General features: G+C 38.8%; 1 protein-coding gene and 1 non-coding gene across 3 annotated transcripts; both read right to left on the bottom strand.

Annotated features, from left to right (window-relative positions):
- Window positions 1-4,108: 4,108 nt before the first annotated feature.
- On the bottom strand, window positions 4,109-4,182 carry TRNAE-UUC (transfer RNA glutamic acid (anticodon UUC)). The gene has a single exon. It is a non-coding gene; the product is annotated as a tRNA-Glu (tRNA).
- Window positions 4,183-7,307, bottom strand: LOC148026444 (ACT domain-containing protein ACR3-like). 2 transcript variants are annotated; one of them, XM_087690880.1, is made up of 7 exons: window positions 7,027-7,305; window positions 6,841-6,886; window positions 6,614-6,728; window positions 6,463-6,530; window positions 5,664-6,275; window positions 5,318-5,422; window positions 4,183-4,793 (listed from the first exon to the last, which is right to left on the bottom strand). In XM_087690880.1, the coding sequence occupies exons 1-7, from the start codon at window positions 7,095-7,097 to the stop codon at window positions 4,449-4,451; spliced, it is 1,362 nt and encodes a 453-aa protein (XP_087547006.1). In that variant the 5' UTR covers window positions 7,098-7,305; the 3' UTR covers window positions 4,183-4,448. The 2 variants fall into 2 exon arrangements, with proteins under 2 accessions (XP_087547006.1, XP_087547008.1); XM_087690882.1 differs by lacking the exon at window positions 5,318-5,422 and having other exon boundaries at window positions 7,027-7,307.
- Window positions 7,308-27,486: the final 20,179 nt, after the last annotated feature.

The following is a 27,486-nucleotide window of genomic DNA, read 5'->3' as shown; positions in this document are numbered from 1 at the left end:
AATCAAGTGTCTTGGGGTTTTATCCATTTCGGAGCCAACGAAACTATCAGAATTGTGATTTGAGCATCAGATTGCTAATTTTTCCAAGATCCCCTCCATAAAAAGCTCTTCTTCTCACCCACAACCCTTCTTCTCTTGTTTAGCTATAAATATGAGGCATGGGGAGCAATTAGGAAAAGCACAATGAGACCCCGAGAGGCTACGAGAGAGAGGTAGAGAGAGGGAGGTAGAAGGATACCCCTCCAAGAGATTGCAAGAAGGAGAGAGAGAGAGAGAGAGAGAGAGAAAGAGAGAGAGAGAGGGACCCCAAGAGGCTACGAGGGAGAGAGTAAGGTTGAAACTCCCACCATAACCAATGGAACCGCAACTATGGGAAACACATCTCTTATGAATCAACTGCACCCCGTTGTATTAGGGAAAAGAAATTGGGAGAAAAGAACGTTTACATTAATTATCGCAACTTAATTGAGCATGTTTCGAGATAATGAGCATACTAGAAAAATTTTGTTCATCGCATTCATCTTAGGTGATCAATTAAAATTGCACTTAGAAGCTATTAAATTTCACATAAATTGCATGGAAATTTCATGCTAATATATATATATATATATATGAAAAGTTCCAAGAATACACATTAAACTGCAATTAAGCCAGATAGATTTTATACATCCGCATCCGTTTGCTTGGTTGAAATGACAGAAAATCCTATTACATCTCACAAAACATAGATTGAACTTGTAATAGAATGCGTAGGGTTCCTAGGAAGTTGAAAGAATTTCAAACCCTAAAGAGTTGAAGGATTCATCTCAAGGCCCATCTTGCTTGAAGCTGAAAGGAATTCAAAGTCCTTAAGTAACTATACGATTTATGCGACAAACCCTAGTTCAAATGAATACATAGGGTTTCATTGTAGGGAAGCCAATGTCCCAAATTGCAATCAACATTGCAAGGATACTCCTTTATTCAAAAGAATGAGGAAATTGAATTAGGTTATCTATGGAAATCTCAGACGATAATGGGGATAAAGCCGAGACTAGATGCTATTGCATCAAATCAAAATTTCCTTCGGTAGAGAAAACAAAGAATTGTCTAATATATATTGTGCACTTTTTCTTGTGTTTGTACTTAGGAACACTTGTTTGGAAAAGGAGTCATCTAGCAAAGGAATTGATAAGAAGAAATTTTTTCAAATTGGATTTAGGTTGAAACACCTGGGAAAGACGTGTTGCACCCCTAGCTAGTCGCCAACCCTATCCAAGGGGGTTTTTTTAATAACCACGTGGGAATGTGAACTGAACCCGTCGTGAGAGGTCTCTCCATAGAAAAGTCTATTTGTAGGAGGATGCTTAGGTGCTAGGGGGGACTTTGGCTGTAAATCCCCTACCTCCAAGTTCTACTCAGATGGTCTACGTGACTCGGGAAGGAATCTCGAGGCCCTGTTACTAGTGCAAGGGTGAAAACTTGGAGGAAAATAAGACACATCCTTACGGATTGTGGGAATCATCCCATGGACGAGATTTGTATCTCACTTGAAATTTTAATAAAGTTTACTTTCAAGGAATTTTTCTGATCTGTTTTCATGCTAGTGCATAAAAGTACGTAAAGGAACATGTGACTAACATGTTAACTAAGGAAGCTGCTTGTATGTGTTACCACCAATGTGCCCTTAGGTACGTAGGAAGGGTGGTCCCAAAGAACTAGGAGGCTTCTCAACATTCAAATCATGATGATGTATTGACCTTAGATAATGTACTACGGTAAGGTGGTCCTAGAGAACTGGGAGGCTTCTCAACATTCAAATCACGATGACATATTGACCTTAGATAATGTAGGGTGGAACCCTGGCTCATATCATTTTAGGGGACCGGAATGGGACTTTACCCTACGGGTAGAGAGGTCGAGTAATGCATCCCTCTCATTTCACATTCTCTTTGAACCAAGTGCGATATGAGTTCGCCTTGGTTTAGATAGTGTGCACAAAGTGGATCGTCTAAAGACCGATGCTAGAAGGATGTAGAATGACTTGACCATTAGAAACCCAGGAAGACTCATGTCGATCCTAACAGGGTTGGCCGATACGTTTCATTGCGGAGTAGACTCAGGAGTTGCTAACCGACATTCTGTGGGAGTGCTAGGCAACATCTTTTAGATCAGGCTCCCGATGGGCTACTGAAAGATGTCGCGACCTAGGCACATTACACTCTATATCATCAAAGTTGAATCGCAATCCATTAATGTCGTTTTCGATATCTATTAGGAGTCTGTAGCCCTCTCTAGCTTTGTTATCAAGAGAAGATTGAGTTTCTCATCCTTGATTCCGACAACAATGATGAGGCGTTTTTGGCATTTGGGGTGAAATTTTATTCAAAAGGGTCTTGCAAACTATACTTTTAGCTACTTTAAAGACTTGTATGTGATTAGCATAGGAATCCTTTATGCACCAATAGACTCCAAGTCATGTGCTAGTTGCTTCCTAAAGTCGATCATTGGTATTTGCTCTTATACAAAGGTCCTAAAATCGCAATTGTTCATTCTCAGGCTACTCAACTATTGGTTAAGGTTTTGGAAAGGTGTCATTGATAAACCCAGGTGGGAGGGAGATGGCAGTGGGTGTGGTGACTTGTCTCTACTCTACAATATACGAGTGTGTATTGAAGCCTATGACGATGCCTTCTACCTTTTCAATGTTAACAAGAAGCTACATTTTTCTATTACTTAAAAGGGCATCAATGACAATTGGTTGGATACGTGAGATAGACCCTGCTTGTCTTTCTAGAGTGTGAAAAAATTCAAACAAGAGAATAACCTCATGATGCTTGAGAGCAACTAGTTGTAAGAAGTGTTCTCCAAGAAAAAGGAATCTTGGATACCATCTATCATGTGCAAGGGACAACTAAATCTTTAAAGGTTGGGTCAACTATAGAAAGAAACCCACCATGGCAATGAAAAAGAGAAAAGCTTTTGAATGTTGGGATAACTATTGGTTAATTGAAACTCACAAGGCTTGGAGCAAGCTAAATCCAAGAGGCTCCATGAACACTTGGAAGCCATCTCAAGAAATCATGGAAGGCCACCCCTTCCTACAAACTCAACTTTCGACTGTGGAGGGTTGCACATACAAGCTTCTTATTAAAGACAAGACTAGTTTTTTGATAGTTTCCCCTACATGCAACTTTTGCAAGCGTGAAGAAGAAACCTTAAAATGGCTTCTATGGGATTATTTGGAGCTAAAAGCTTAATAGAGAAGCCTCAATAAAGCCTTTGAAAATATGGGTTTACATCATAAAGTTACTTCAAAACAAATGTCATCGAGTCGCATAGGCAATTTGAATAAAGACTCATGCAATTTGGGTTGTATTCAAAACTTTTTTTTGGCAAGCGGTCCTTTGGGATGGAATGAAAGGGCTTATTATGTCAGGGCTCTTCAATGATGCTATTGCCTTTTTGAGTATTGTGGGTAGAAAATCCAACTTGTTTAAGTTGGTCAAGAAACTATTGCTAAAGCTCAACACTTCTTTGTAAGAATTCATACAAGATATATATATAACTTGTACTCGCATTAGAGAAAAACACTTAAACAAATAGAACACTAAACTAAGTGATGAATTTAGCCAAGAAACAATCAACTAACATTAAACAAGGAAAATGGTAAACTACCCTTCACAACTTTTATTCTAAAAAGTGTTAGAGAGATTAGTCAATATATGATCAATTGAGCAAAGGATGTCAACTAACATTGACAACATTTTTTCACCGTTAGACAACTTAAGCACATTAGATGGTAGAAAGCTTGAGCAAATTCATTCAAGTTTTTTATGAGAAAGATTAGATGGTAAGCTAACATTGACAACATTTTTTCACCATTAGACAACTTAAGCACATTAGATGGTAGAAAGCTTGAGCAAATTCATTCAAGTTCCCTAAAGAGAACTCCAGGAAATGGAAAAGTGAATTCATTCAAATTCCTTTTAATAGAAAGCTTGAGCAAGTTCATTCAAATTCTTCGCGAGAAAGAGAACTCGAGGAAAAGACCAGCCAAAGAAATTGATTTTCTCATGAACTCGAGGACAAGACCAAAGAATTTGATGAGTTGAGCACAAAAATCCTTTTCCATTGCCGGGATTTGAACCCGGGTCGCCTGGGTGAAAGCCAGGTATCCTAACCGGACTAGACGACAATGGAGGAGATGTGATAATTTGAACTACTATTTATTATTATTCTTTATTTATTACACATACCAATTCACACTATTCCTGTGAAAGCCCAGTATCGAAGTCAGGATTGCTCTTTTTTTGAGGAAACCTTCACAGTATCTGTTGTAAACACTAACTTGTCGCAGTGCATGATACAAGAAGTTGAGAGTCTAACCCTCTGTGTATGGATTTACAGCACAGAGACCATGTTGACACATCTCTGTGGCTCTCCAACTTGTCAAGAGCTTAATCTTATCACTTTATCCCAAGCTTGTCAATCTGAGTCTTGATCATGTTCTTGAGGAACAGGATGGAACCCCCCAGGACATCTTCCTGGCTGCAAGGCTTCAGCTTGTTGTTGTGCAAGGGCATGCTGTTGACATGGAGTATGGTCTGGCCTATCTTCTTCCTCAGTTCCTCCACAGTTCTCATGCTCACACGCCCGCCAGACACATCAGCAACATAGAACACATTCACTGCTTTGTCCCCTTGAGTACTAACGTCCGCTCTCGTCACTGTTAAACCGTTTTCGCGGAACACGCGGGTCACTTCTGAAAGCAGACCCATCCTGTCTTCTGTGCACACCTCAAGCCTAAGGCCCTGCACAAACCAAAACAACTTAATGAACATTGATCATCAATGAATGAGGTTCTCTCATGTTCTTTGCAGTGACATTCCCCAATATGACCAAGCACCTTCACAAGAAGTTCTAGACAAATTCCCACTATAATTCCCATATTGTGAATTGGCTGCACCCCGGTCCCCAGCAGCCCCCTGCCCCCAACTGCATCTAGCTACGTATGCAGTCCCTCCTTAGCAGAAGCTCACGACGGTTAACACTACAGGGAAAAACAAGGGAAATGAGCCCCTTTTCCCACATGGGAAAATGCGAAAAACTTCTTGTGCTTATGAAACCAGTATGTTTATATTAAGCTCTGCAGTGAGAGGGAATGCAACATGCTTTGCACTAACATGGACTGCAATAAAGTTTGAATTGTTCTCTATAAGACTTATGCCACTCTAAACTTAGCTTCCTACCACCAGTAGCATCATGATTTGCAAACACTCCAAGACAAATTAGGACTACATGTACATGCACAACATTGAGGAAAACTCAGCCTTACCTCTGAGTCCCTTCTTTCAATGGCAGCTGCCAAACATTTTATGACACGTTGTCTCTCACCCTCAGTGTCAAGCGTACAACCGTCCAAATGGCGAATGTAATATTCCTGACATCCAAGTCACAACCACCTACTTAATGCGGATGCTTTTATGAATTTACCAAGGGTTGTGTACATCCTCTGCTGACCAAAACCCAAGAACCACTACTTTCCAAGGCACACATATAGGATACGGAAACTACATGCACAATACATATATGGCTAGCAACACATGGGAAAGGGATCCATTTTACAGCTCATAAGACATCCAGGAAGTTCTAAGTGATAGTATTTAGTTGGAGAAACATACCTGAAATGCATCATTTTCCTCAGCATGTACACTTGCATGGAAGACAACGTACTGCATGTCAGTCAATGTGCACACTATATCAAACAGCAGTTTAGGCCTGTCTTTACAGGAAATATTGACCACTGAGTAGCCCTTTTCCATGCAGCTCTCAATGGTAATGCATGGCTTGTTCAATGTGTTGATCTGTGTGATGCTCTCTGAGTCTTCATAGTCTCGATCTGCAAACATGATCTGGTGCAGACGCCGTTCCGTGTGTGTTAAACCCATTGAGAACTCCATTCTTGCCCTTTTTTTGTCATCATTTCCTTTCATTACATTGCATAGTTGCTCTTTGATGACTGATAATCTGTGTGGATCCTCAATGGGGCCACCGGTGACCTCATCCGTTAAGTAGACCATACATGCAGCTCTAGTATTGTGAGTCCAGACTTCTGCAGCTACAACATTGCAATTCAGGCTTGTAAGGACAGCAGAGATTTCAGAAAGGAGGCCAGCCCTATCTCTTCCTGTCAGCTCAATGACTGTGTGTTCTGCAAATGATTGAGCTCCAACAATGCGCCCAAGGCAAGTCTTGACTTCCAAAGTGGCAGTACTTCTCTCTGCACCTAAGGACTGCATCAATCAAAAGGTCATATAAGAGACTCGTCCATTGCAAATATTGCATCAGAAAAGGCCCTCAAAACAGGTGGGAGGCCCATTTGTTACACATTAACAGTATATGAAGTATGCCGTGCATCATTGATTGGGGACGTTACTGTATGCTTGTTGATTTCAAAGCTACATGGCAAAGACTCCTTACCTGCCGGATGAATCCAATTAGACGCTCGTCAGTGATCTTTTTGCCGAAATGATCCCTAACGTAGAAAACTGTTGAAAACAAAGTATTAGAAGCATGCGCAAGAAGCTTAGAGAAATTTCCCGGAATACGCAGTCCATAATCAGAGCCATACCATCCATAAGCCAGCCACCATCAGAGCAGATGTAAGCTTTAGAGATGTAGAGGTCCAAATCAGTTAAAACTTGAACAGCTTCCAGGAGGATTCCATGTGTATTGATACTGTCAATCTGAGTGCAGGCAAACATTAACGCTTCCCTTCTGGGAGGGGCATAATCAAGGAATGGAATAAAGAAGAGGCTAAGACTGACAAATGCAAAGAGAAAATAGCAAGTTCCTGACCTTCACAAGTGTAGACTGGCTGTCAGTTACATTGTCGATCACCACTCTGCAGAGCAAAAGGGTCAAAATCTTATCAGCACCAAAAGCAGTGGGTGACTGCAGCTTGAAAATTAGGCATATATTGTTGTGCTTTGAGCTTGATAGCATTCTTCCTTTTAGCAAGTAGATATGAATACTGTTGTGCACCTGGGGGGGTTGATTCTCAAGCTCAAATTCTCATACTCAGGATCGAAATAAGGCCAGCAGGGGTCCTCCATGAACGATAGCCTGAGTGCTCAGCTCTGAGTGTGTGGGTGAATAAGTGAGCGAGCGATTGCGAGTGTGAGTTTGTCTCTGTGGGCGCGCGGGGGGTCGCTTGCTAGCTAATCTCTCTCTCTCTCTCTCTCTCTCTCTCTCGCCTTGTAACACAGTATAAATTACACAACACACTCATTAGCCTGTAAACTCATTTTTGTCTCACTAAGTTTAGTTCTTGTAATGCGTGCAAAGTTACATTAAGTAATGTATGGTTTGTCTCGCTAAGTTATGCTAAGAGTTGAGCCACACGCAAGTTGACGACTTGCATTAATAGTAAGAAAGAACTTCGGGTTCAATAGGCAAATCCAATGTTCAATTTGGAGTGGACCCAGAGCTAATGGGTTGTGCATAGGAGAGAGAAATCAAGATCGAAGGAGAGAAGAACAATCTGGCATCCGTCATACCTCCATGTCTACATGGTTGATGGAGCAAAGCTAAGCACCTCTAATTTTAGATGTCCTTCACAAACTAGATCAAATTCCCCTTTTCACAAGGTTACAGTCTACCAAGATACACATAAGTCAATACTCATGTAGCAACTTGCACAGGTCAATTGACGTGCACTCGTCCTGGCCCTAAGAATAGCTTCATGACCATTTTGTCAATTGCAAAGTATCCCCTGCATACCAAAATAGCCCCACAATGGTTCTCTCTCTCTCTCTCTCTCTCTCTCTCTCTCTCTCTCTCTCTCTCTCTCTCTCTCTCTCTCTCTCATATTTAACTCCTAAGTAGCACATTGAAGTCCCACAAAAACCACACTATACCGTATGAATAAAGAACAACATTGGCCATCCCTAACCTCACTGTGAAAACCCAAGTATTGTGAGCTTAAAAGGCTTGGGCATGGATGCCTAGGCTCAATGTCTCGAGTGTTAAGAAAAGCCACTTGACAGCATGCTTAAAGTTTATTTAACAGGATCTAAAGCTACCCCAAATGAGCAATGATGAGCAACTTCCTATCATGAAGCTTGGAGTTTAATAGAGAACCAAGTAAGGAAGTGTTAGAATCAAGCATAAGGTGTGAGAGTGCATGTGAAGAATTGAACTATTTGTAAACAAACCAACCTATCATCCATTTTGTCCTCCAAAACAAGTTACATTTAGCTACCTTGTTGAGAAGTAGTCCCACAAATAAGTGTGATCATAAGGATTGGATGGTAGGTTACTTAGCTACATTCACTTTGTCCATTGTACTAACATGCTAGATGTAAAATAGTGTAGGGCTCCAATCAACCTTTTCCATTGGTGAATAGCTAAAGTGAGGTGTTGGGATTGGGCAAAACTTTCCCACTCCTCTCAATAATTGTTCTCCTAGCTTACATGCATATTTGCTTAATACCTTATATGTTGACTTGTCTTGAGGGCTTTGCAAATTGTTAAGGGGTTGTGTAATTTGGAAAAGAATTACAATGGCAATGACATATATTTTTCCAATGTTCTATACTTTTCCAGTGTTCTATGATACATGTCAAACCAAAATATTTAAATGAACCATCTTGTTGATCCACTATATGTGTTTGCATTACTTGCCATTATGCATAGCCATAGTAGTTTACCACAAGTCTTCCACCATTCATTTATCAACTCTCCTAATAAAGAAAGTTTCTAAATGACCAAATTAAAGCATAAGTCATAGAATGAGTACACTAGGAGGCCTTCTTAATGAATAAGTTCCCCAAGGGTAGTTTTTTGCAACAGTCCCTTTCACCTCTCATTAACCTTCTATACACAGTAAAAGTAAGAATTTAACAAGATTGAACCAACCACTAAAGGGAATGTTGTCACAAAGTATTAATCATAAACACTATACAAGGTATCTCTACATGAAATTATCAGCCTTTCCACAACAAAAGAGCCACCTATGTACACTAGTTATTTCTACATTAAATCATATGCCTTTCCACAACAAAAGAACCACCTATCTACACCTATACCAAAACAATTATTGTAAATGCAATTACATCACTCATGTGTCCCCCATTAGGAATGTTCACATAGAAGTTTGACAAGTCATTCATACTATTTTGGAGTGATTACATTTCCATCTTAGGTTTGATATATTATCATGATGTATTTTTTGCATTGTTGCACACACAATTTGGTAGCTTCATGTGAAGAGTGAAGCCACACATGTGCAACCTAGTTTTGATATTAAGATAATGCGATATGATTGGCAGTAAGAAGAAATTTCTAGTAGTACCTTAAGTTGAAATGGCACATTTGATAGTTTTCCTACAACTTCTTTTAGTTTGCATGAAGGCAATAGTCTTCACAATTGCATATATGGTGCAACATCACGTCATAGACTTGAACACATTTTAAGTGTTGCCATGTGGGAAAACACACTTTTGTAACACATTTGAAATATCTTGTTCAAACATGTCCTTGCCTATATAACTATCAGCCCCTTCTAATTGGAGTGTTGCAATATTAAGTTCAACATGACTTCCAATCTAATGTAATGGTAGTTTAACCAAATTTTGGTTCCACTTTGATAAAAACTTACAAAATGACTTGTTCTCTAAAGCATAATGCAAGATGTCAATGTAAGGCTTGGGAAACCACCACATTAGACAACCTAAATTGATGAGAGAGAGAGAGAGAGAGAGAGAGAGAGAGAGAGAGAGAGAGAGAGAGAGAGAGAGAGAGAGAGAGAGAGAGAGAGAGAGAGAGAGAGAGAGAGAGAGAGAGAGAGAGAGAGAGAGAGAGAGAGAGAGAGAGAGAGAGAGGCTAGGTTGTGTTTGCACATAATCATGCAAGGAGACGACATACGTGTTACTTTAGCTATCATCTTACCAAAGTAATGGTGAGGTAAAAGGACCAGTTTAGTGACATGTAAGGGACCCAATTATACTCACCCACTAATGCTATCATAAATAATAGGGCATTTTGTTGTTTTAACTATGGTTCAAAACGTAAAGCTACATGTCACTACTTGATTGGGATGAGTTGATATCATGCTATATGAAGTGACATTTTATCACCCAACTTACCCTAATACTATATTTGTTAGCATTGCCCTTTGGGCATATGCTTATGAAATGGTGCACTGACAAGGTGGTACATGTCCTTTAAATAATATCCATTGTTAACTTCAATTAAATGGTCCACTTAGCCTTGAAATGTGTGAATATATTGTTTTTCAACAAATAAGAGTTTATTTTAGAAAATTAAAGAAAAAGGGTGCTCTCTCTCTCTCTCTCTAAAGGGCAATGCTTTTGCATGTCATAGTGCACCCTTTTTTATGTAAACTTTAGCTACATGGGATCATTAATATAGCTACATAAGATCATTTATTTAATGTGAACTCTAGCTACATAACATAAGGCCCTTATTATATTTACACATGATTGTGTCACATGTCCTATTTATGCACTTTTTGAGAGTTACTTCAATTTTTGAACACCCTGATTCCTAGGGAAAATATGATTAATCCCCCTACTGGGAGAAACCTTTATGAATGTTGGGAAAGGACTAAGTCTTGCAAACCCTCCCTTGTGTCCTCACTATGTACTACTAATGTATTACTTTCTAACGGCCAACTAGAACAAGAGCTTCATGTTATGAGATCTATGGCTCAAGTGGTAGAGAGAATGTATAAAATACTTGAGGTTATAGGCTCATTTCCCTTGAGAGGTATCTTTGGAAAACAATGGTGCAATGCCCTATGTTGCAATGGAAATTGTTGGTCTAGATTTTTCACTAACATGTGGACGCATGCTAAAGGGCAGCCATCCTCTATGAGGGATGTTGAGTGCCCCTTAATAATAAGTCCCTTTTTATGTAATCCCCAAGCTATAAATACAATCATTCACCCAACCTAGCCAGTTGTATGAGAGCAAAGGAAAATAAGAGCAAGTGTATCATTTAGTAGGTAGCAAATTGCCACATTATCAAGTGGAAACCTGATACTTCTATCATTGAGAGTGTATCATTAACTATGTAGAAAATGGCCACATTATCAACTTCAACATGATACTTCTATCACTAATAATGATATTCAATAGAGAAATATAGTTTCAAACAATTTGACTCAAGGAGACTCATAATGATATATTTCAGTAAGAGTATCTCTATCTTAATGCCGTCTCCTTTTTCCTTCTCTTTTGGCCATCTTGCATATGCCTTGAGCACTATTATGAGGGATATTAGAGTAGAGTCACACAAGTTCTTTGGATGAGGGTGTTGTAGGAGGGCTGCCCAAGCTCTATGGGGTGGGGGAGGCTTTCTACTACCTAGCAATATTGTTGACTCATACCTTTCACTATTTGTGTTATGAATACATAAGGATGGGTACTAGGAACAACATTTTGGCCAATGTTGTGAAAAAAATTTGAGATGTTTAGTATCTTGGTCATTTATTAATTGGAACAACTTGAATGACCTACTATTGGGGCTTTTTATTGGTTGATTGGATAGATCATGAGAAAGATGTTCTAAGAAAGATAAAGGACACACACATCTCAATATGTTTGTGAATGACATTAGAAAAATGCAAGGATTTGTGGGGCAATTATTTTTAAAATGCTTGTATTGTGACAATCAAAGAGGAGCCTCTTCTCCCTAGATGGAAAGTGGCCTAAGCCCTTGTGTGCAATGTTCACTTAAAGATTTATTGAGACATATTGACAGCTTGTAGATTGCCAAGGCTTTGAATGATCTCACATGAATATAGCTAAAGAGACTCATCTTTATCAATTTTAAGAGCTCTGTCCAAAAAATGCAAAGTTTTTTTCCAATTTTAATGAATTGTTTTATGCTTAACCTTTGGTTATGAAGAAACAATGCTCCGCATACGCCAATATTACCAAGCAATGGTCACATCAACAAGGATGCTTGCACAAGTTCTTGTATGACTACACTAGGCTAAAGGAGCCAATATCAAGGGGGGGACCCAAGACCATGTCACACGCTTTGAGTTTCAAATGCAAATTATATTCATTACCATGATAACTAGACATCAACATCATGACATAACATGGTATTGCTCATTGGACACCGAGTTAAAAAGGAGAAGAAGGGAGAGGCATCATGTTTCTCACATTGACATGCATTATTGCTATGGATGATTCTTGCAACATACAATGTCTTCATAAATTTTCAACCAAATAGCAACACATATCACAACCAAAAAATATATTGAATTCACCACAACTTGGAATATGGGAGGGTCAAGCTAGATGCACTTTTGTGAGATTTCTTACCCTAGTATACTTTATGTTTGTAATAGTTGTGCTATATGTCCATGTGGCAAAGCCATGTACAGGTCTTGTTAGAAACTACCATGCCTTATAAAAGGGCTACTCAATATGTTACTACCACATTGGTGAGAGAATGTTGGTGACTTCAAGATGGAACAAAAGTGCCAATATACAATCAATTATCTAACAAACAATATCAATCAAATTGAAAGAATTCCCATGGAAATACTTGCACATAAATATTTTTTGGAAACATTTGTGTGCTTGATTTTTCAATTTCTGTGCCAATTACATTTTATTATATAGAGTTCCAAAATGGGAGTAGCTAAGAGCATAAACAATTGTAGCTATAGGAGATGCCTTGTGGGTTTACTACATTTAGCATAAGCAAGTCTTATGTGCAAGTTGCCAAGTTTGGTTCAAGGGAAAGATAACATGTTCATATAGCAAATGCTAAATACAAACAATTACCAAATGTTTGACAGTATTCTATATAAACATGTGGGCTTTATAGTAGTAAATTGGGGGGGGGGGGGGGGGGGGGGTTGTCTATGAGTTGTCTATTATGTGCAAGGTACCAAGCCCCTACGTAGCTAGTAGGTCCTCATGTTTTTTATGTTCTACAAGGTGGAAAAATAAAAAATATCATGAAGAGATCCTAGAATGGTGCCTTGCTATAGGGAGTAACCCTATAGCAATCTATCTTGGAGAAGATGGTGCCTTTCTACAAGGAGTAGCCCTATAGCTTGCTATAGGGAGCAACCCTATAGCAATATATCTTGGAGAAGATGGTACCTTTCTACAAGGAGTAACCCTATGCAATCTATCCTAGAGAAGATGGAGTTTGGTGGAGTGCTCTTGTAATGAACGAAGCTGAGAGGAGAGAGGAGAACGAGCTAGAGAGAGACAGAGAAAAGAAAGAAGAAGAAAAGAAAGAAGAAGGAGAAGAATGAGTAGAAGAGGAGAGAGAAAGTCATGAATGAGAAGAGAAAGAAGGAGGAAGCCATGGAAGCTAGAGATGAAGGTGAAGAGTATGTTTTTGATAATATCGGCATGCCCTAAACTAGGTCTCTTACTACAGCTTATATACCCCAGTCAGTGTAATTGGATATCTAACCCCTAGTTCCTGTGTATCCCGCTCATTACAATCCATCCCCACCCTAAAAGTTTTTGCCCTAAAAAACAAAAGACAACTAGAGGGACTTGATAGAGGGGCTAAGGAGCGGGGTGTAGAGTACTACTCTGATCCACATTACAATAAGATGGGTGGGTGAGGACCATAGACAGCATGTTGTCCACTACATGCCTACAGAGGTAAATCTGCCATAACTTTTGATAGGCTGCTCCAAATGGGGCGTGTTGCATGTCAAAACAAAGCTTGTGACATGTACTTTCAACCTATGTAGGAAGCACAATGATGTAATTTGGGCAAGTACAGAAGTGTTCTAAAGCAATGTGCAGTCTACATGCAAAGTGTGGTCAAAAGGGGACATAATTTGCTAGTCTTTGGCCCATTGGGCATCTTGGAGGTGAGGAGATTCATTGATAATATTGGTTGGGAACCATGAGTGGGTAGAGTTGTTATATGCAAATTCAGCCAAGTGGAGTCACGTATCCCAACTATGTTGTACATCATGGCAAAAGTACCATAGGTATGTCTCAAGCCATTTATTTACCCTTTCGGTCTCACCATCTATCTATGGGTGGTATGCAGTGGATGGAGCAAGCTTGGTGCCCATAGATGTGAAAGCTGCCTACCAAAAGTTGCTCATGAACTTGGCATCCCAATTGTGCACTATGACTTGCAGTAATCCATGCAAGTTAAAGACATACTCCATAAAATGAGTGGCAACCTGTGTCTTAGTGGGGATCAACTAGGTAGCCTTGGTGAGGTGATCAACTATCACATATATACTATTACATCCTTTCTTGGTAACGGGGAGGCTCGTGATAAAATCCATGGTTATATGTATTCATTTCCCTTCAGGAATTCGCAAGGGTTGTAAGAGGCCAATGGGTCTAAGCGTGTTGTCCTTGTTCTGTTGGCATGGAACACATTTGGTCACAAAATCCTTGACATCACTCCATAAGCCTTTCTAGTGAAAGCTCTTGGCAATCCTATCATATGTTTTGAAAACACCCAAGTGACTAGCAGTGGGGCAAGAATGTATCTCTTCCATGATCTTCTATGTGAAGGGAGAAGTGCGAGGGATGACGATCTTGGCATGGGACCAATTAAGGCCAAGTTTGAGTTGATATTGTGAGTTTTTATCCATTATCCCTTGTTGTAATTTCTAGAATATATGGTTAAAGTCCTCATCTAACAAATAAGATTCCTAAAGGTCCTCAATCCATCACTATGCAACTCTAAAATGGAGGATACTCTACATGCCCACATCCAAGAGAGTAAATCAGCCACCACGATGTTATCTTTGCCCCAAGTGTGAGAGATATCAAAATCATAGTTTTGCAAGGTTGCCACCCATCTCCTTTGCTTAAGAGTCAAAGTAGAATGAGTCAAGCAATACTAGAGGACTCTATGGTTGCTCTTTACTTTAAAATGGCTGCCATATAAGTAGTGGTGTCATTTTTTAATAGCATGGAGGATGGCCAACATATCTTGGTTATACACATTCATTTGCATCTCCTTGTCATCCAGCTTACAACTCTCAAAAGCAATCACACCATGCTCTTGTAGCAATACCGCACCAATGCCTTTGCCACATGCATTACATTGAATGGTAAACTCCTTAGAGAAATTAGGGCATACAAGGATGGGGATTGAAGTAAGCATTTCCCTCAACTGCATAAAACTGTGATTAGGAGTAGCATTCCAAAAGAATTATTCTATTTTTAATCAATCAATCAAAGGTGTTGCAATGGTGGCACAATGCTTAATGAAGAATTTGTAAAATGAAGAGAGACCAAGAAAACCACATAATGAAGTAGTGGTGGATGTAATGGGCTAGTCCTTAACACATTGCACCTTCTTGGGGTCACCTTGTATACCATTTTTACTAACAATGTGTCCCAAGTACTCCATTGAAGTCTACATGAAGATACACTTACTTTCCTTAGCAAAGAGTCGATGCTCTCTCAAGATAGCAAACACCCTTCTAACATGTGCCAAGTGCTCTCTCTTCTTTAAATGAGAACATCATCAAAGAAAATAAGCACAAACTTGAACAAGAAGGGGTGGAAAACTTTATTCATGAGGCTTTGAAATGTGGCGGGGTCACTAGTCAACCTAAAAGGTATCACTAGAAAATAATAAAGCCCACAATCAGTCCTAAAAGTTGCTTTGATCTCATCACCCTCCCTCATACAGATCTGATGGTAGCCAGAGTGCACATCAATCTTAGTGAAGAAGCATGCCCCTTCCAACTCATCCAACAAGTCATCAAACTATGGGATAGGGTACTAGTTCTATAGTGTGATTTGTTCAAGTCTTTGTAGTCAATGCACATGCAGCTATCTTTCTTCTTGACTAACATGATGGGAGATGCATAAGGGGAAGAACTTAGTTGGCTTGAATGTGTAGGGTGCTGGGGCTCTTAGAACTAGTCCGAGCATCCAAGGAGATGGATAAAATGAATGTGATAGTCAGGTCAGATGTCAAATTAAGAGCATGGAATGGTTAACTACCTGGGTCAAAGGAAAATCCATCCATTGGTTCATAGAATTGCACTTGGTCCACATCCTCAGCAGCTTCTCATTTTTAATAGGTAATTCTTCCTCATCATTGTGCCAATCTTCCATTACATATATGCTATGAACTTTGAACTTAGCTATCTTGTAAGGGAATTTGGAGGCATGATCGACTGTGTACTTGTCGCCATATTTTAAAAGCATAGGTCTTTTTCTTTCGGTTCCTTCACAACGTCTGAGAAAATGAACCTTTGATCACTTGAACCATTTGAGTGTGATGTAGTGTGGCATCTATTTTTAGCATATTTGCTCTCACTATTAGAGCTAAGTGCTATCCCAAAAGTGCCATGTTTTCTTTCAGCATGAAAGGAGGGGTAATTGGGTATTTGGGGCTGTTATTAGGCATGGAATTGCCTCTAAAACCACCCCCATATGAGGCTAACCTCAATGGGATGCAAAGCTGTCCATAACCTTGCTGAAAACTCTTATTTTTATGGTACTTTCTTGTATATCTTTCAGCCAATTCAATTGCATCAAATAGTATAGTAGGCTTTTGAGCCATGACATCCACCAATAGGCTTGGTTCCAACCCATAGATGAACTTGTGCAATTTGGCATCATCACTAATACTCTCCACATACATGGTCAAGTTCATAAATTGATTTGTGTACTCTCGTATTGTTATAAGATTCGAGATACATGCTTGACCTTCTTATATATTTAAAAGATATATTGTGAATATTATGCTGGCACATAGAGAGAATAGATGAGAGAAAAGAAAGATGTAGAGAGAAAGAGAGAGAGAGATAGAGAGATTGACAACACACTAGGTACTAGAAGATGGGCCACCCCCCCTTGTGGAGTCATATTATTGACAAGGAGCAAGCACCTGTGTTACACATAAACTAGTTCTTAACTTGTAGATCTTGGGAACAAGATCACGGTTCCTTGCACGGTATACAACTGGCTAACACTTGCACAACTCGGAAGTTGGCACCTTTTGATCCTTCTTGAGTTTCTCCTTCCCTCCTACACAATATGCGTAGGGATCTCCTCTTGGAGCTTGATTTCAGCAGAGCTTCCGCAGTAGTTGCACCTTCTCCTACACAATATGTGTAGGGATATCCTCTTGGAACTTGATTTTGTGCAGCACTGGCACAACTCGAGGGTTAGTGAGCTTGAACTTACACAAATCCTTGCACGGTATACAACCGACGAACGAGCATTTGCACAACTTGGAAGTTGGCTCCTTTGATCTTCTTGATTTCTCTTCTTCTCTCCTAAATATGTGTAGGGCTCTCTTCTTGGTGCTTGATTTTAGTAGAGCTTTTGCAACACTTGCATCTTCTCTCCTCCTCTTGCACACATGCAAAGTGATGCTTCCTTCACCTCTTCCACACCAAAGGAGAGCCTCCATTTTATAGGCTCCAAGAGCTTCTCTTCTTGGAGAGAGACTTGAGTGCCAAGATAGGAAAGGTTGATCTTCATGCAAGATGTGGTTGTTCCAAGACCTACTCTACAACACCAATTTTGGGATATTTCTCTGTGCGTTGCTCGGATGGAAAAAATCCCAACACAAAAATTGTAGATCTCGCTGTTTTGGATAACTTGAATGGGCCATTTTTAGAGATCGACTTTCTGTCACGAGATATTTTAAAAATGGATTCACCATGTCTATTTTAAGAAAAGCAGCTTTTTAAACTCTATTCTTAACTTATGGTCCATGCAACCACCTTGAGCCATAGATAAGGAGAGCTCATTATATTTCCTTGGGCCTCAACCTTAAGATTGACTTCCACAAAAAAGCTTGTGTCATCTTAGACCTTAGAAAGGGAAAATCACTGCTTTCCTCACTTCCAAAGGATTGCGTCTCTCGTCTTTATTAGTGAAAGAATTACTTCTCTCCTTAATTCATTAAGAGAGAAAAGACCTTAAACTTTGACTTGTAAGGAAGAGGATGACCCCAAATGAATGCAATGCTCATTACACACAAGTAAACATTCTCAGGTGTCCACGGATGCACATGCAAATACATATACACAATGCTAATGCACTTCCTCTTCATAGAACTCAATCCATCTTCATTTATGTGTAACTCATTGGTTCTTGTGTACAGTCTTACACTTGGCGGACTCTTCCTTCCACCTTCATAACTTGTACTGCATGTACTAGATATCCCTGTCATAGTGCTCTGATCACCCTATTAAGTGATGCACTAGGAATACTGGTCTTTAAATGGTCTCATGGCCATGCTAGATCATCATCAACACTTAAAGAAAAGTGGGTCATTAATTTATTGACATAAATTTACTAAATAAAGAATGCGTAACAATCAATTTAGTGACACGTACAATGAGATTATATTGGTCAAGAGTGTACCATCGTCTTGCCAACCACTCTTTTTCCATAGAGGATACAAATACTTGAACCATATGTATTTTGAAGTCTTCCCAATCAATGAATAGATTATTCTCTTGATTGATATAGCACCACCATGTGTGGGAAAATCCTTCCAAGTGGAGAGATAAAAAGATAATTTTTTGATCATCCATGGAGGGGTGAATATTAAAGTAGGACTCTAATTTGGAGGTCTATTCTTCTAAATCTCATGGTGATGAGGACTCTCCATTGTCCTTACCGAGAAGAAACTTGTCACACGGATATTTTGAGGGCCTTGTTGGCCATGGAAACCTTATTATCTATATATAGCATGTTGTGCATTTATCCCATGCTACCCATTATTGCCATACTTCCCATTATTGTGATACTAGCTATTAATTCTATACTTTCCATGATGGGGCTGAGTCATATAAGTTCCATTGGGGCTCCTAGGAAGAGTAGGGGATCTATCAATAGTGGGTGAGGGTCTCACTAGAGGGTTGGGTACATGGATGATGGGGGAGCTCAATAGAGGCCCGTCATTAGCATGAGAGGGTTCATTGACTTCATAGGTAGAAGGGGGAATACCCTTGGATCCAAGAATGCCCTATGGACCATGTAGTGGCTCCAATGGTGGAGGTCATCAAGACTCACACTTGGATTCATTCACCTTATCTTGGGTCGAAGAGGTAGCTAATTGAGCTACAAGAGTGGTGAGATGCTCTAGGGTTTGTTGAGTCCTAGAGTTTGAGAGGAACATTTACTCGATTTCTACATCAATTTTTGACATCACCTAGTGATGGTTGGCAACCATGTCATTATGCCTCTCTGTGTGACGAAGTTGATGCCGACATAGAGTGTGGTTGAGTAGGTTGCAGGGATCCATATCAAACACTTATTCGTGCATATCACCATGATAATATCAGGCTGCCAAGCTAGATTTATTGTTCATTGAGGTCTTCGAGTCCCTATTCTCCCTCTAAACCTCTTCATGGACCTTAATTTTACCTTTTTGGCTAGCCATTTAGATGCAAATCATAGGACCCATTGTTAGTAAATGAGGTGTAACTGTTAGTGGGAAACTTTGATCAATGAGATTTTTCATTCAAATCTAAGGGGAGAAAGCCTCTTCAAGATGAGCTATTAATATTTGTGACAAAAAATAATTAGAGAATTTTGCAATTGGATTTTTTTGCATGTCATGGAGTGGTCTACACCTTGTCCACAGTGATCTTAGTGCACAAAATTGGCCAGAACTTTTATAATAGCTATGATTGGGGAGATTTTCTATTCAAAATAGAGCAAACAAATCCCTCTTTGAGATGATCTATAGGGTTTACTCCTAGGTGTAATATAATTTTTTTTGCAATTGGATCTCTATGACTATCCATGAGTGACTGTGACTAAAACACTGTGTCCCCCATTTCCCAATTGCACTCTATGAATGGCTCATGGGCTGAGGGGCCTGAGTGTCATCATAAAAAACATCATGGGCATACTATTCATAATCCCAAGTACATTTACATTTCCATTTTCTCTATCATCTCACTGCATAAGTGGATCTTTGTGCCATACATCTCCTTGGATAGAATACATATCAAGTGTCATACATGGGTGCCATGAGCACTAAAAGGGTGTCCAAATGGAGAAATTTTATCGAGAGTGGTGTAAACATGGAGTGTACCTACACTTGAGTACAAGTGATGGGCTCTAGATCATTGGGAGGTGGGAAAATTTCCCCCTAGGCTAGGTTGGTCTTAAGTGGCAAGGGAGGGTCGCCTCTCTTTTGACTTACCACCTCACTTGGCATCGGCCTTTTTCCTAAGATGGAGAGTATACATGGTAGACATTTTTACTTAAGCAACCATTATGAGGTGCATTGGAAAGTAAGCATTGGATATTTTCATGAGATGCAAGGATGAAACAAGAGCTTGCATAGGGCTTACCTTGGCAGTCCAGTGACTCATGGCTACTACTTACCCTTTTTACAATGGCTTACTATCCACTTGGGATTAATCCAAAGCATATAAGATCAAGGAAGAGTTAATGTCAACAAAAGAAATTGATTTAGAGTTAATCATGATGCATTGGAAGGCAAATGGGTCATCGATTTCAGGTGGGTAACATACATATAATGAAGGATTTAACTAAGAGAGCATATGCAACCGTAATATCTCAAACGAAAGGAATTAAGCTCAACAAGTGGATTAAAGTGAAGTTTGGATTGACATACCTCTCCAATGTTAGGGAAAGATAGATGAAGCATGATCTACCATGATGCCAATTTCTCCATCAAGCAAACTTGGTTGATTAGAGCATTCCAATGGATGAAGCCTTCAAGCATTTGATGCTTTCGCAGATGGTAGGGGCTCCCTACTTGTACCCGAGCTTAATCTTCAATAGTAATGGAGAGCTTCAAGGAGAGCTTTCATGGCTGCCCATAAGAAATCTCTGCATGTTGAGTGCCATGTCTTCAATATGGGCAAGAGATGTCAAGAATGGCTGAAGGAGCTCCCAAGGGTTGAGATTTCAAAGGTGGGAGAGATAGCTCCAGATGAAAAATCTATGGCTGCCCAAAGTGTCCAGCTGTTGTCCATCTTCCAGGGTTTTCTCTAAGGCTAAGAATGTCAAAAGGGGGAAGAAGAATATTGTTGAGGGAATACCCAAGGTTGGCCAGGAGCTCTAGTGAGCAACAGAAGGGTAGTGGAAGGGTTGGGGAAGGCAAGAGCAACTAGTGCAAAATGCACCGAAAATCACAGGTTGCTCCCTAGTAGCTTTTGTGGCCTCACCTAGCCTGTGTGGTGGTCTGTGAGTTTCTGGAGATTCTAAGAATCAAGTGGAAATGGTGGCTGATGTCCTGGAGGCAATTGAGAAGAGACATTGCGGGTTCTTATGACTAGTAGCCACCCATGATAGCTTGCATGAGAAGAGAGAGAAGGCTACGACAAAAGATAACTTAGATTTTTGTCCCCTTCTAACTTCTGAATCTCCAACTTTGGTCCTTGAACCCCCAAAAATTGCATGAAAAGGAGTGAAGACCTGCTAAGTTAGCCATTTTATCTCCACATATGTGAGTCTCTAGCCATAGCTCCTGCTTGGTCCAAAAAGTTGTAACTAATTGTGGTCCTTTTTACTATACTTCTACCTATGACCTAAGCAACTAGGGTTTTAGATTTGAAAAGGGAACTAGATGGAGAAAGAGGAAAGAAGAAAAGGACCAAAGCCTGATGCTCTAATACCACTTGTAACGAATGAAGCTGATAGGAGAGAGGAGAATGAGCTGAAGAGAGAAGGAAGAAGAATAAGAAAGACTACAAGGGGAGAGAGAAAGATAGGAAAGAGGGGAGAGAGAAGGAGGAAGCCATGAAGCTAGAGATGAAGGTGAAGAGTATGTTCTTGATACTATTTGCATGCCCTAAATTGGGTTTCTTACACCTTATATACTGCGGTTAGTGTGATTAGGTGTCTAACCCCTAGTTCCTATGTATCCCACTTGTTATAGCTCTTTTCCTCCATTTTATGTGCAAGTTGTTAACCCCCTACCTACTTAAGCAAGAATCCCTAGATTGTTAAGAGTCAAGATTGAGTATGATTGTTTAGTTTTTGAAGTTGTATGTCAGCTTTAGAGTTTGTGTTGCTCTATATCTATGATAACTATTCTTTTTTAAAAAAAAGTGAGATGGATAATTCATGTTTTTATTAGTAATTCTTTATGCATGTGCGATTAACATGGATTTGAGGTATTCTCTATGCCTCTCAAACACAATTGTAAATCAATATTTCTTATGCATGTGTGCCTAACATATGTTTGAGGCCTTCTCTAGGCCTCTCTAGTACAATTCTAAATCTTCCACTTTGAATAATGTAAGGAATTTGTGGGCTAACCATCTAGTTGCACTTGTGAAATTGAAGTGAGTTGGTGCTTATATATATATTACCATTTCTCATGGTTTTATGATTGTTTGTTCTATGGTTTTATGCAAATGGTTTTTAGTAAAGTGATTGATTGGGATAATGCACATTTCTTGGAGATCTTTTAATGTGTAGAGTTGTATCTACTCCTTGCACCTATGTCCATTCTTTCTCGTATGATGTTTGGGGTTTTCCAAAGTTTGATGAATTCAATGTGGACGTTTGAACATACTGCTAGCTATATTGTTATTTCAATCATTTAGGTTTTGAGACAAAGGACATATGCTACTACTTTGAGCATTCCTTGGGGGTTGGGATCTTTGATATTTTTTTGCAATTCTTATTGATAGTTCGAGGGGGGGGGGGTTGACTATGTATAAACCCTCTATGTTATGTGCATCCAAATGCCATTTTAAAAATACCCTTATATCTAAATTTTCTCAATAAATCACACCCATTTTCTATTGAATTTGTAAATGACCCCTTTATATGACATCCTTTTTGTACATAAAAACCATGTACACGGTATTTAAAAAATCCCTTCATTTGAACCCACAGGATGTGCTTACATACAAAGTTAACTTTAGAGCCTAATTTTTCCTTTTCATAAAATGGTTTTAGTTGAAATATTTAAGGCTTGAGAATTTGGGTTAATCCCCAAACTTCAATGCACCCTAGGAAAAACTAGGGTAGTTGCATCAATAAGAGAGGATCCTCCCACAAGAGCTATGGAATGCTTAGGTCACCTTGACCTACATAAGTCCATGTGGCCAATTAGGAAGAGAGTTGGAATGGCACGTAGATGTATGCATTTCACTATGAAAACTTGTGTGTTAGGACTTATAGTAGTGAATGTATTGCTCTCACCTCAAATTTTGGGGTATAATGGTAAATGGGCAAGTCTTCTTGATGCGGCATCACATGGTTTGGGTGTTCTCTTTCTCCTTGTTTTAATGCTTTCTCTCTACTCTTAGATTAGTTGGAGGTAGGGTATATGTCGACTTAACTCATGCATCAAAGAAGAATAGGAAGTATAAATAACTTGCATGTGCAGGTTCACTTTTTGGTCATGCCATGGCTAAAAGAAGATTATACATGCACTCTATGATCTTTCTATTTCTAAAGCTATTACGAAAATTAGAGCATGCACCTATTTTGAGCATTTGTCAATTATTGGTGCATTAACATGACCATCATGTCCCACAAGCATAATCTTCTTTTGGCACATATATTGACTAATTAAAATGGATTTTTGGAAGAATCGCAAGTCATCACAACCAAATAAGCACAACACCTCTTTCCTTTATTCTTTACACAAATTCTTGAAGAATTTTTCTTGGAAAATGGTGACCCATTTTACAGAGAAATGCAAAGGCCATCATGGTTTTATTAAATGAATCATTTGGTCTAACTTTGCAAAAGGGAAGAATCTAAGAAATATGACTCCTTGATAGATAGATAGATAGATAGATATATACATTCGAAATGTGGGATTGAAAACTTTGAAATGTACACGGAACACTACAAGGATTTGTGCTTCGGTATGTCGGGAGAATTGCTCTTTCTGTGATGTAAATGCCTCAGCAAAGGCTTCTTCAAAGTACGAAAAATCCAGGAAACCTTGTGTTATTTTACATGATTGGCGACTTTTAGCTTGCAAATTAGCAAGTAAAAGGCCAACTTGCTAACATGCTAACCTTCAAGATAATTTGCTCTATCATTCTATCAGTAGCATTTAAGCCAAGTGCTTGAAGCAACAAAGGCACATCCTTACCAAAAGTAAACAAATGATTGTAGATGTAGTATGTGTGAACTATAGTTGATGGTTAGCACCCATGATTTTTAGGTTAATTCCCTCAATAGTACTAGATTCTTATAGAAGCTTTAGCAACACTTCTTTTTCCTCCCCTAGTTTCTTATAAGCTTAGCCTTACATCCCCTCAAGCTTAAAGGATATGCAAATGCAAAGAAGAGGGCAAGCTTAGGCCCTTCCTTCGAGCTTATTTGTTCTTTGTTTATACCTTTCATCTACTTCATTCTTTTTCTTGGTGCCCTTCTTTTGTAATAACGAGAAAATATTGTTGAGGGTTTGTTCATGCTCTTCACTCAACTTCATATGAAATGATTTCACTACTTCTTCCTTGATCTGCTCCTTCAACCCATTTCTCTATGATGTCTTGTCCTTTAGTCTTTCCTTCCTCCTCTGTCATGTCAACTTGATAAACCTAAAAAATACCCTCATCACATAACATTGAGAATGAATACTTTCAGTTGACTCTTCAATATTATCAAGCTAATCAAAATAAAACAATGGGTGAACTTCCAATGTTACATGTACTACATATCAGCACTATGTGAGATATCCATCTCCAATAGCAAAGACCATGGAAATGTCTATACAAACACAAAGCAAAAGCACACATGGTTGTACAAAAACTCACTCCAAAACAACATGTGTATGGCTGTATATTGGTTTAGAGTTGTGCAAAGCTCAGGGCAAAGTTAAAGGATCAAAGAACTTTATTCTTCTGTGACTCCAATGCTAAGGAAAACTTCATCTCATGATTGTCAAGCAAAGTGTCAAGACAGTACGCACTCATATCAATTAGTGAAATTACTTTCTTGGCATTCTTGTACATTTCTCCAAATTAAAGCTAGAAATTTTCTATCGAATTTCCAAATACTTTATATCAAATATCTTACTTAACAAAGTATATATCTCTTAAGCGGAATATTTGGGACTCGCACATTGCAGTTATTTTTCACCATCTTTTTCCAATGTATTGCTTGTCATTATGTTACTTATGATTAGGAAAACCCTCAAAAGAAATCATCATGATAGTAAGGATGATGAGGATGAGATAGGAGTAATAAGGTCTTTTTAATAATATAGGTAGCATATTGCATTGATGTACAAAAGACCTACATCATTGTGAAAGACCATGCATTAAGGTAATGCCTAACAACCAACTTTGGCAAGCTTCTTTCAAAACACTTTATATATCTAAACTTTAGAGCTAAGTTTTCTAACAACAATCAGGATATTCATATTTTGATGTATCAAAGGCTATACTTCTAGATGAGCCTAAGACTTAAGGCCCCTCATAGACTAACATGCTACATGCTCTAATCATCATGCCCTCCCTTATCCCCACAAAGTGTAGTATTCATACCAAAGGCATATTGGATATTAGCATCTCTCAACCATTTTTTTATCTTTCCTCATGATTGGTTTGACAAGGGGCAGTCCTAGAATTAGTGAATTGCAATCTCCTCTTATGTCTTGCATAATTGATAGAGAGGGAAGATATGGAGTATATTGGATAGCCGATTTTTGAGGGGGAGGGTATGTGCCACAATATTTTGCAAAAAATTGTTTGGGCAATTTGATGGTATAGCTTTCCAAGTCCTCCTAATGCTCTTCTTTTGTGTAACCAACCTTGCAAAATACAACCACAACCTCCGCAGGATGTAGCTCTCTTATAGCCATAAGGATTGATAAAACTAGTCACAATGCAAGGATTCCAACATTTGTTGTGAGTGTCCCCTTCACCAGAAATGGCAATAAAATTATATCCTACTAGTATTTTGGCATGGTTTGCAAACCTTATGGACAATCAAACTAACTTTGGTGGAATTATAATGCACATTATTTAAATAGTAAAAAGTGCATGGCATACTAGATGCACAATCAAGCTATTAGTTGGTGGAATGTAATGCAGAAATAGTCAAATATTCCATGTACTTGGAAAAAATCCCCAAAAATGAACAAGAGGTGATGTTGTTTCTTCACAAAAGTATAAGGGCATAGAGATATGCTTGGGATACCACTTGCCATTTTTTGGGTCATTCCCAAGCCAGTGCTTGGGAGTTTACCTTAAAATGTGTAAGTGTAGCACTAAGTTTAGTAGAAGGGTTAATTCTCAATTATGAGTGTATGTCCATGAGTGTGTTTGTATACATATATAAATTTTTATATTTCTTCTTTGATTGTTCTTTATAGCTAATATCATAGATTCACACAAATTTTCCGAACAAATATAGTTCATGTTAAGATTCTTTCAATGTGTGAAAACTAACAACAAACAATGTTTGAGAAGTTTAAGATGAAAGTGCAAATGCATGAATTTTCCAAATTTTTTATTTCTTACACCTAGATAGTCAAACCTAATGAATTGAATTGCAACAACTAGAACACAATGCATTAGTTATTATATAATTAAACTTTAGAAACATTGGAATTGGAAATTTCATTGGAATGGACCAACAAAGTGTTAATTTTGTTTATCCAAACATTAATTTCTTATGGACATGCCAAATTGGTAGCTTTTCTTTTGGAATCATCATCAAATGATTGAATATCAACCATGTGTGAAAGTAGTCAAATCGTATGCGTTCTAATCACAATTGCTAGTGGAAGGAATGTTTTTCTTTGTTGATACTTGATGATATATTATAAAGAGAGAAGAAAATTTGGGAGACTCTATAAAGCTTTAATAGTATTCTATGTATGATTTCTTTCAAGTTGGGGAGATCCTTGCATCTTAATATAGTATAGACCCAGTATAGATTGCTAATCTAGCTCCCCTATAAGGAAGAAATGGTGGCTTAATTAAGCAAGGTTATATTACATTAGAGGTCTAAACATAAGATTGCTAATCTAGCTCCCCTATAAGGAAGAAATGGTGGCTTAATTAAGCAAGGTTATATTACATTAGAGGTCTAAACATAAGATAGTCTGAACAAAGATGATGACTTGTTAAGATTCAAATGTGTAACATTTTGAATTGTTTTCATAAGGTTTTACATATGTGTGGACACACACACACACACACACACACACACACACACACACACACACACACACACACACACACACACACACACACACACACACACACACACACACACACACACACACACACACACACACACACACACACACACACACACACACACACACACACACACACACACACACACACACACACACACACACACACACACACACACACACACACACACACACACACACACACACACACACACACACACACACACACACACACACACACACACACACACACACACACACACACACACACACACACACACACACACACACACAAAATCAATGTACAAACATGCATATTATTATATCAACACATGGCAATAATATATATATTTGAGAAGAAGTATGTGTACACGT

This window comes from Lygodium microphyllum, chromosome 13, assembly GCF_053477565.2.
Source record: "Lygodium microphyllum isolate KBCC chromosome 13, Lygodium_microphyllum_v1.1.10, whole genome shotgun sequence".
Lineage (NCBI taxonomy): Eukaryota > Viridiplantae > Streptophyta > Polypodiopsida > Schizaeales > Lygodiaceae > Lygodium > Lygodium microphyllum.
This window is presented reverse-complemented; position numbering and strand designations above follow the sequence as displayed.